The 11,232-nt window shown below is 50.1% G+C and overlaps 1 protein-coding gene across 1 annotated transcript; it reads left to right on the forward strand.

Moving 5' to 3' along the window:
* The first annotated feature begins 8,095 nt into the window (after positions 1-8,095).
* Positions 8,096-10,885, forward strand: LOC123046237 (1-aminocyclopropane-1-carboxylate synthase). Its single transcript, XM_044469541.1, has 4 exons — positions 8,096-8,450; positions 8,544-8,675; positions 8,837-8,997; positions 9,493-10,885. The coding sequence occupies exons 1-4, from the start codon at positions 8,289-8,291 to the stop codon at positions 10,496-10,498; spliced, it is 1,461 nt and encodes a 486-aa protein (XP_044325476.1). The 5' UTR covers positions 8,096-8,288; the 3' UTR covers positions 10,499-10,885.
* The last annotated feature ends 347 nt before the right edge of the window (positions 10,886-11,232 follow it).

Genomic DNA, 11,232 nt, shown 5'->3' on the forward strand with positions numbered 1-11,232 from the left:
GATCGATGTGCCCCTTTAATATTTGTAAATAACAAGCCCAAAGACCAATAGCCCCCGAGCCTTAATGCGGGCACGGGTGGCCGAATTAAGGATCGATATCCATAGTAAAATCACAAATTATGTGTAATGATTCTATGTATCCAAGTACTCTACATCATTAATGCTCGAATCCCTTTTGTACAAAACTTTGTTGACCGACCATCGTCTTCAACCTCTTCGGCCAGTAGCCAAGGAGTGTTCTTCTACTTTATAAAGCCGTTATAAGGGCAAATATTTATGGAAAACAAGGCAATCCGACCATACTGTTTTATAAACAAAGGTACACAAGGGGATATGTTATATTACGTTTTAACGTAAGAAACATCTTCGAAAGAAAGTAGTCCCACTATCAGTTCCTTTCATTGGGTTGTCATGCTAAGCATGATCATGAAACCTCACCTACGATCAATGCGGGAGAAAAATATTAAGGATTTAGTTCGGGGAAAGTTCTCGAACTCTATGGTATTAATGAACCAAATTTTTTACTTCCGTCATTGCCGACCAATGTGATATTTTAAGATTGCTAGCTTTCGGCTTCACCCAATGTGAGGTACTAACTCAGATGACCCGATAGTAACAATCACAGAAGTGCTCCCTTTACCTCCTAGCCGAAGAATCGGGAACGTAGGGGTAAGCACAAGAGCCAGGTAACCCAGCTTGGCCAAAATCTTAGGTCAAATTGATGCATATTTATGGCTTTATAACGATGATTGTGGAGGAGGCTCTTGTATATTAAATACAAACACCGATGATATGTTTATTTTGACTTCGTTGCGACCATTTATCATTTGAAAGTGGCCCATCGTTGGCTTCCACCCCTTGTAGATGCTACGCATAGTGTTTTCGCAATAACAAAACAACCCTTAGCCGACGTCTCGGTGCCGAAGGTGGTTGTGTTAGCGGAAACGAGGCAATCAGATATGCCGGCTTTATAACTTTCACTTAGTCATAAGATCTTAAAGTTGGGAGGCCAGTAACTAACCCCCGGTTAGTCTTCGGCAACAGTCGAGGTCAAGTCATAAACACTTCAGCCTATGTTATGAACATCGTCATTTAACACGGGGTGACCTCTATCGATCTTATAGTTTAATACAGTCATCGGATCGCTGACCAGTTTACGCTTATTGTGACAGTCAGTTTTTGGCTTTCTCCACTGAGGTCCTTCACCGTGCTAGCTGGAAGCACAATCGCAGTGGTTCTCCCTTTGTGCACCTAGCCGAACAAAGCGGAACGTAGGAGGCAAGCACAGGATCCGGGCAACCCAACTATTGACCAAAGACACAATTCAAAGCCTATGCATATATAGCAATATTCGAGAATGTTTTTGCCGAATCTCTAAAGGTGTTCGGCGTTGCACTACGAGACCTATGCTGGAAACACACAAATAGTTTAAAAGTGCCATAGGCTTGGAAAACCAAAAAACTTCAGTCGGAGCTAGATCAATTGTTCGATTCCAATTCGAAATTGGTCTTAAAAAAATTGTGCTTCTGTCGTGCTTTAACATGACACATCCGATCGCAAGACTTCAAGCGGGTCAGCCTACGGCTTCAAGCTCCTTATCCCGAAGGCGGAGTACTTCTCCGAGGCTAGTTTAGCGAACTAAACTCGAGCGGTTTTTGGAGAGAAGACATGCTATCCGGCTATTGACCATACACTCGAGTCGAAAAAGGAGCGGTAGAAAAAGACTTTGCAACGACCAAGAAGAAAACACATTTACTATAAAACAGCTCATATAAATTTTAAGAGCCGCCAGGTGACTTGGGTAAAAGAATTTTATGTATAATGATTTGTATGTACCAAAGTACTTATATCATATCTGTGTTCACCTGAACTTTAAATGCGTCTTAACCGACCCTCGGCTTCTCCCTCTTCGGTCAAGGGCCGAAAAGTGTTATGTACTCCACCTGTCGAGAATATCGACGGTGTTTTCGATAACCAGGCAATCAGGCCATAAGGCTGTAACAGAAAAAGCGCGCGCAAGGAACTTATGCTATATTACCGATGAAGTGTAAGAAGCATCTTCGAAGAAAATAGTACCCCCACCGGTACCTTTCTTCGGTTGCTCATTGTTACTATGAGATTTGTGCAATAGATTTTTTGTACTCATGAGTTCCGCTGTGTGCCAACCATGATTGAAAACAGTAAGGGCGCTAGCTTTCGGCTTCACCTAGTCTGAGGTCCGAGCTCGGATGACCCGATCGTGACAATCGCAGAGGTGGTCCCTTTACTCCCTAGACGAACAATCGGGAACGTAGGGGTAAACACAGGAGCAAGGCAACCCATTTTGCGGAACACTTAAGTCAACATGGTGCATATTGTGTCGTAATACACGAACAAGGAACGAAGCCATACAAGTATAATCATATGCAAGAGGAAAAGCTCCATAAAGGAAGCCCCCCAAATAAATGGGGTATTTGAATTTGTGTGTCAGAAACAAAGTTTTGACAAGGAATTTTGTCACAAACAACTTTTTGCCAAAAAGTATAATGCTTGGTCGAACCGAACAAAATTTAAAACTGAAAGTTATTGAGCATGAAAGCGACTTAGCTGGTTAATGTGCTCGGTGTTGATGACACGATTGGGGCTTGTGGTGGGACAAAGACGCTCATTGATCTGTGACAGATCCGACAAGGTTCGCAGTCCTCGGCATGGCCGAGGTCCCAGCCTCCAAGCCCGAGGTGTCTGAGCAAGGAGTTCGACACTCTGAGGTAGTGACACGGCTCGGCCAATGTAGGCCGACCGAGTGACGCGAAGTCCCCGGCGTGGGTTAATGAAGTGATGACGAAGCCCCCAGTCCAGCCGAGGTGACGTGGTATGTCAGTACGCCGAGGAGGCAACACTGCCCGACCCGGATCATTTACCTGTGCACAGAAAATAGTGCAAACCGGAGATAATAGTAATAATAATAAAAATAAATAAAAATTGTTGCATAGTTAATAATTTATGCAAAGTGAGTAATAAAAAAAATATGGCCCATGTGTCAAACACTCGATGAGGTAGAACTCTCTCAGCGATGCCGAAGTCCCCAAGGCAACCGAGCATGTCAGTATGGCAATTCGACCAACAAGGTGATCACGCGAACCAATTTATGCCAATTGGGACTACGGCGTCAGCTTGCCGAAGTGACCACATGACGCAGTCGAAGTCGATTACCTGCACATGTAAAATAGTGCAGGCCAATAATAATAATATAAATATATAAAAATCCTCGCGTAATTAATTTACGCAAGATAATTTATTTAAAAATATGTCGCCTGGCACCGAAGTCAATGTCGATGCAGGGCATCGGCGTGATACGGTAAAGGCATGGCAAAGCCTGAATCCATAGGTCGGTCCGAGTTCCGGATGTGGCGTTCGCCAAACTATGTACGGAAACTGACCGAACCACCACGCGACCGTCGTTAATGTGGTCGCCATTTGATAGACATGTGTATAGATGATGGAACAAACCAGACTAATAATTCCTTCAGAAAAATAAACTCAACAAGCAAAAATTGCTAGGATTGATAGCACCTGGTTTATTTGTTGTAGCAGTCCGAAGAAAAGCGACTCCCAAAATTAGGAACCGACCCGCACACCCATTGCCTGATGGACGGTGAAGCGACGGCATGGCGATGCTGGTAAGGGTTGGCTCGCCGAGGCAAAGCCCTCGGTCCAGCTAACATGACGAAGCTGGTCGGCTGACAATGCCGAAGTCTGCGGAGTAGGTTGAAGAAGGGATGGCGAAGCCCCCAGTCCAGACGAGGTGACGAAGCCGGTCGGTAAGGAGATGTTGCAGCTGCCATGTCAGCCGAGGTGTTGAAGTAGTTCGGCGTGATGGACATCGGTTCGAAGAAGCAACGGTGTGGCCATGCCGATGCAGGTCATAAGTCGTGACATGGTCAATGCCGGCTTGATGAACTGACCGTGCGGCGATGCCGATGTGACCGCTCCGTGTAATCCGTGGGGCAGCGAGGTTGGTGATGATTTATCCTTCGCGATGTCGAACTCTTGTTCGGCTTGCTGAGATGATGACCCGAAGAAGTCGAGCTCGGCTCAACAAAGTGACGACGTGTCTAGCGCAGGTCAGCAGCCGTGGAGCAACGTTGTCGGGCCGGTTTGATACCGGCGCGATGGTGAAGATCATATTGAAAAGACTTTAAAATTGGTGGGATGTGTTTGGGAAGAAAACACAATACCCCATACAAAACTTCCTTCAAAAGGATGTCCAAAATCCCGTTCATAATAAAAGATGAACTCGGGTTGGATTCGTTCTCGCGCAGAAAACAGATCTGAAAAGTGATGCACTAATCGAAAGGTTTACGGAGTTTGGATGGTCGGATCGAGCTGAAATTTTGAAGGGTGGTAGATATGGGAATTCCGCAGCAAATGAACGGTTGGATCTTCCAAAGGACCTCCGATCTTGGCTCTGGAGACCACGCCCTAAACTCATCCAGATTCCCGGCCAGATTTGACAGGGCTCCGGTATATCGTAGATTGCCGGAGATTCCTCCGCCGGAACTCGACGAAATTTCACATGGTTGTTGTAGACCTAATTACGCACAATTCCATTGAAGGAATCGTCAAAGCGATGCTTGAGGAGGTGGTGGCAGCGGATACAAGTTCGATGTCCGGAAAAACAGCACGGTCGCCCGAGGGCAATGCTGATGTTGAGCCCCCGAGCCCCGAGGATAATTCCTCCATGATCATGACAGAGATCGGAGTTGGTGTTGATGAAGGCCCTCATCCGAACATGACGATCGAAAGTAGGGTGCAGTCCTCGGTCAAGCCAAGGTGACCAGCCGAGCCGGTGACGAAGAAGCCGACGTCGCAGTTGATCTGCAGTCGAGCCATTGATCCTTTGTCGATCACACAACGGAACTCCCAATGAAAGCACCATTGTCGGTGTCAAAACCGGCAGATCTCGGGTATGGGGTCCCGAGCTGTGTGTCATGGATCGATGGGTAACAGTAGACAGGGGACACAATGTTTACCCAGGTTCGGGCCCTCTCTATCGAGGTAATACCCTACTTCCTGCTTGATTGATCTTGATGAATATAGGGTTACAAGAGTTGATCTACCTCGAGATCATATGTTGTGGTCTAAACCCTAGAGGTATGATGAGTAATGTCATGATGATCTAGCCTATCTATCGACTAGCCTAGCCTCGGTTTATATAATGTATCAGAGGCCTAGGATAACAAGAGTCCTAGCCGAATACGCCGGTGGGGAGGAGTCCTTGTCTTGATCACCAAGTTTTGTGGAATCTTCTTCGTGTATGCATCAGCTGCCCAAACTGGCCCATGAGTATACGACCATGGGGGTCCTCGGCCCAATCTAACTGATCGAGAGACGACGTGATGAGCACCCCCTAGTCCAGGACACCGTCAGTCACCTTGGGAGCAGTGGCCCGTGATCACCACAACTATCGCTGATGGCAGCGGTAGAGGGGCGAGGTTGGGTTGGCCCTCCCCTGGCGCCACCGCGGCCATCGCCGATGACAGAGCGGCATGGTAGCAAGGGGAAGAACTTTTGAATATATAATGAAAATTCTAACTGATGAACATTCGCCGGAGGGGGTGGCAAATCGAACGTTTTTTATGGCAAGTTATAATGTGGCGATGATGATGACTTTAGTTTACAAGCACGCCAAATTTTGGCATATTTTCTAAAATAAAGTGGATTTGCCTTGCTCGCCAACTGAACTTGCCATCGGCGGCGAACATCAATTGCGATGTAAGTCCTTCGCTACTGGCATGATTCCCACCGATGTTCGCCACATAAAAGGGTTCGTATATTATTAGTCATGCTATATCTAGCCTGGACGGAGGGAGTATTAGATCCACTGCAAATGGGACGAGACTTGCCTGCTCTCTTTCCATGCTCCCATCCATGCTTCCGCATACGTGGCTTGATTTGATTGAAACAAAATAAGGCCCGGACCCACCCCATTAAAATCAGGGGATGATTAGATTAGAAAGGGAAAAACAGCTATAGGATGAAGTGGGAGCACGGATGGGAGCATGGGGAGGGAGCAGGCAAGCCGGATCTCATTTGCAGCGATTCGGCTTGCCTGCTCCCTCCCCGCCCCCATCCGTGCTCTCACTTCATCCTACGGTTGTTCTTTTTTCTTTTTCCTTCCTAATCTAATCAAGCCACGTACGCGGGAGCATGGATGGGCGCACGCGCGGGGCTCAGGCAAATCTCGTCCGATGGCAACATCCTATGCTCTTGTTTCTTCCAATCAATTGCCCGCATCGTTGTTGTAGTAGTTACTTCATGAGAGTTGTCAACCCCATTGACTAACATTAAGTTAGTGTTTGACCACGTATGGCAGACAAGAAAATTCGTCAAACCTCCACATTTAAGACAGCCGTAGCAGACGGGCGAAATAGTCTTGCCAAAAGTCAGTCGTCGCGAGGTGGGGAAAACTGTCACGATTTAATTTTATTTTCGACTCGTCATGGACTCATGGGTGGAGCGTCTACTGGTGTGTTTGATCGTTCTCACAGTTATGAACTGCCTGCCACTTTTCCCGCGAAAAAAAAGTACTGCCTGCCACTGTAATTCTTTTTAGATGGAGCCTCCCACTGTAGATTTATAACATAGACCTTCTTGCCAAAAAATGATCTTGTTGGATTCGCTTTTGCATGTCCTTGTACTAGCACCGCCTCAGCACATGCGTGGTGCCAGTATTCTGCACGATCACAATGTTTAGCACCTTTTTCTGGCTTGGCGCGCAAACAATGTGCTCACCGTAGTGCCCAAATTGGCCACGAATTGCTTTGGGCACCCACCACGTACAGTACGAGCTTAGCCATCAAGCTGTTTTGGCCAGTTGACTACTCATGTCATGTGAAAATAAAGATCGAACCTACCTCGGTGACTTCCATGTCAAGTTGTCGGCCTCAAAACTCCTTTCTTGCATCCGCGAGGGGCGGACGAGGAGAAAAATCGGTACACCAAACAAGGTGGTGATGCAGTTGCATCGCAACTCTTGGAGATCATGGACACCGCCACACGGAAGTACAAATATGACAAAAACGTAGTATCACTTTGTCGTTGATTGGAACAACACAAACCTGCGCGCACCGCCACACGACCAAGGCTCTGCCTCTGCGCTGTGTTGTGTGCCTCCGTGCGTGCACATATATTCGGTTCGGTTGGTGTGCGACCACTCAAGTTTAGTTTACTTAGTTTTTTTGCACACAAGCTAGCAGCCGGATTAGTCCATTCAGGACGCGACGGTGCGATCTGTTTCGAGTTTATATTGTCGCAAAAAGAGTTAAAAACGGTCGATCAGAAGTACAGGCAAAACGTAGAAAATTAAACGATACTTTCTCCGTCTCATAATATAAAAGTTTTAACACTACGCTAGAGCGTGGAGGAGGAGGGGTAGTTTGATCGTTGCGGCCAAATTGCAGACCAGTTTCTAGGCAAATTCAATCCTGCAAGCATTTCCACGGCAAAATTAACTGCTGCTTTCTCGACACGAGCTCCGTCCCCGCCCCGTCCGACACGAGCTCCAACCGCCGATGGCGCTCGCGCCGGCTGCGCTAGCTCTCGTTTTGACCAACTCAACCCATCGAGCCGACGATACTGCCGTCCCCATCCGTCGTCCGGCGAAGTCGCGAGCCCGCACGCCGCAGATCGAATCGCCGGCGACGGGACGGTTTTTTTCTCCTAGACCCACATGGGTACGCTCGCCTGTTAGTGCTGCGCAAGCTTCAAAAATTACGACCGCACGTCCATCGTCAAGTCACGTCGCTCGCCTTGGATCGCAGATATTCATCAATTAGCCAATTGATTATCGCCATTGTCAGCTGGCCGGGCCGGGGGGTGGTAGAAGGAAGGACGGGCGAGGCCTGAGAGGTCGCCATCTGGCCCAGCTAGCTGCTGCATCTTCGGCTCCACCCGCTCTCCCTTTCACGGAAGTTTCTTCCCCACCATGCGCGTATATGCCAAAGCGCTGTCCCTTTTTTTTCTCTCGCGAGGCAGAGTGCTGTCCCTTGACCTCCGTCTACCGCGCCATGGGCAGCGCCAGCCGCTAAGAATCTATAAATAGGCATCAAGGAGCAGCTTACCCATTCATCTCCCTCCCTCCCTCGTCAGCTCAAGCTCAAGAAGCTTCACCAATCTCCCTTTCAAGCCCACGAACCTTCATCAGCTAGATTAGCGCAGAACATTCTTGGCCTCTCTTCTTGTCTGTCTCTGTTTCACCTCATCCATCGATCTTTAGCTAGCTGACCCTCATAGACCCGAGAGCGCAGATGGCAAGCAGATCCGCCGAGCTTCTCTCGAGGATGGCCGCCGGCGACGGCCACGGCGAGAACTCGTCCTACTTCGACGGGTGGAAGGCGTACGACATGAACCCCTTCCACCCGCAGGACAACCGCGGGGGCGTCATCCAGATGGGCCTCGCCGAGAATCAAGTGCGTGCTCTTGTCCCTTGTTTAACACAGCAGTAATATTTGCTGTTCATCTTTCGCCATTAAGCATGGAGCTAATCATCGGCGGTGCTGCAGCTCTCGCTGGACCTGATCGAGGAGTGGAGCAAGGCCCACCCGGAGGCGTCCATTTGCACGGCGGAGGGCGCCTCGCAGTTCAAGAGGATCGCCAATTTCCAGGACTACCACGGCCTCCCGGAGTTCAGACAGGTGAGCTCAGCACGCACCAACACAAAATAAGACAAACTAGCCGGTGATTCCATTGGACAAAACTAATGATAAGATAGCTGCTGACGAGTGCGAAAGCGACGGAGCAGCGCCCTGACGGACCATTTTTGCTAACCAATATGCGATTGTGTCTGATGTTGCAGGCGATGGCCCAGTTCATGGGGCAGGTGAGGGGGTGGAAGGCCAGGTTTGACCCGGATCGCGTCGTGATGAGCGGCGGCGCCACCGGCGCGCAGGAGACGCTCGCCTTCTGCCTCGCCAACCCCGGCGAGGCCTTCCTCGTGCCCACGCCTTACTACCCAGGGTACGCTTCGTCAACCCCTTGACAGCAACTGAATTCGGTGCATGTCCGCCTCTCGTGCATGTTCAAGTCAATCACAGACCCGGAAAATCGGGTCAAAACTTAGACAGCATGTACGTAGTAGTTGTCAGGAAAATCATTTTGGGCTCCCAAGACTAATCTAGTGTCAACGAGGAATAACTAACCTTCCAGACGAAAAGGCGGACAGCTTTTCAGTCTCCGTGGTTAAAATCAAATCCAAGTTGGATCCTAGTTCTTGGTTTCATGTCTTCAAGTTCAAGTTGAATGGCGCAACCTAGCCTGCATATACAGCAGCCGGTCTGGTCTTTAGTGACTTTTTGGTTGATGCATGTTAACGTCTCTGACCTATGCACGGTCAATTGATGACCAATAATAAAATTCAAAAGGAGTAAAGATACACAAGGTAACGTAAGCATGCATGCACGCAACGAGTTGTTTCATCAGGCCTGACGTATGTGCTTTCGTTTCTGATCACAGATTCGACCGCGACTGCTGCTGGAGGTCAGGAGTGAAGCTGCTGCCGATCGAGTGCCACAGCTCCAACGACTTCAGGATCACCAGGGAGGCCGTCGTGGCCGCGTACGAGAGCGCGCGGAGCAACGGCGTCCGCGTCAAGGGCATCCTCATCACCAACCCGTCCAACCCGCTGGGCACGACCGCGGACCGGGCCACGCTGGCCATGCTCGCCACCTTCGCCACGGAGCACCGCGTCCACCTCATCTGCGACGAGATCTACGCGGGGTCCGTGTTCGCCAAGCCGGAGTACGTGAGCATCGCCGAGGTGATCGAGCACGACGCCCCCGGCGTCGACCGGGACCTCATCCACATCGCCTACAGCCTCTCCAAGGACTTCGGCCTCCCGGGGTTCCGCGTCGGCATCGTCTACTCGTACAACGACGCCGTCGTGGCCTGCGCGCGCAAGATGTCCAGCTTCGGCCTCGTGTCCTCGCAGACGCAGCTCTTCCTGGCCAAGATGCTCGGGGACGAGGAGTTCATGGCCCGGTTCCTGAGCGAGAGCGCGCGGCGGCTGGCGGCGCGGCACGAGCTGTTCACGTCGGGGCTACGCGAGGTCGGCATCGGGTGCCTGGGCGGCAACGCCGGGCTCTTCTCGTGGATGGACCTGCGGGGCATGCTCCGGGAGAAGACGGCGGAGGCGGAGCTGGAGCTGTGGCGGGTCATCATCCGCAAGGTGAAGCTCAACGTGTCGCCGGGGACGTCGTTTCACTGCCGCGAGCCCGGGTGGTTCCGCGTCTGCCACGCCAACATGGACGACGAGACCATGGGGGTGGCGCTGAACCGGATCCGGGACTTCGTGCGCCAGCACCAGCAGCAGAAGGCCAAAGCCCAGCGCTGGGCCGCCAGGGGCCACCTCCACCTCAGCCTCCAGCGCCACGGCGCCATGGCTTCGCAGTACCACGCGCTCTCCAGCCCCATGGCCGCGCTGCTGTCTCCCCAGTCTCCGCTGGTCCACGCCGCCAGCTAAGTCGGTCACTACGGTCGGTCAAGTGAGCCGTACGTACATTTGCTACGTACACACTTTTTTCGATCGCATGCATGCATGGCATGGTGCGTTTATGCATGCGATTGTTTGGGAAGGTTTAGACATGCAAAATGCGGCACGTAGCTAGCTTAACGTTTTACGGAGGTTGCAATGGCGCCCGACGTGGGCAAGCCTTGTGTGACCACGCATGGTACTACGATCCTCTTGTTTTGTTTATGGTTTGGTTTGGTCTGATCGGATCAAGGCTTCTCGATCAGATGCTGTAATAAACTTGTACTGAGGTACAAGATTGATGTTGTATATCACCCTCGAAAGAGGGTCCATGTTGTACCACATACCGCACGAGTGATGAGTTTAAACTTAATTAAAGGTTTATCTACATTTGTTATTAAAACACAATCCGGTATGAGTTGTTAAACTTTCTTGTCGTCCTCGCATGATGACGACGACGACGACTACTACCATCACCACCACCACTTCTTCTTAAGCCGCAATAGCTTCCTAACTCCAATCTTCGTTCTAACCCATCCCGCCCCACCTTGCACGCATTTACGCTCTCGTTGCTCTCCAACTCTTCATGTCTGGCGGATGTAGTCGAAATAGGGCCCTATGGTATGATCCCCTCACTTCTTGCATGTCATTGACAGGAGAAACAGAGTGTGTTGAATAGCATTGACATTAGAAGAAATATATGTAACAAACAAAATGCATTGGCA

This window comes from Triticum aestivum, chromosome 2B, assembly GCF_018294505.1.
Source record: "Triticum aestivum cultivar Chinese Spring chromosome 2B, IWGSC CS RefSeq v2.1, whole genome shotgun sequence".
NCBI classification, from domain to species: Eukaryota; Viridiplantae; Streptophyta; class Magnoliopsida; order Poales; family Poaceae; genus Triticum; species Triticum aestivum.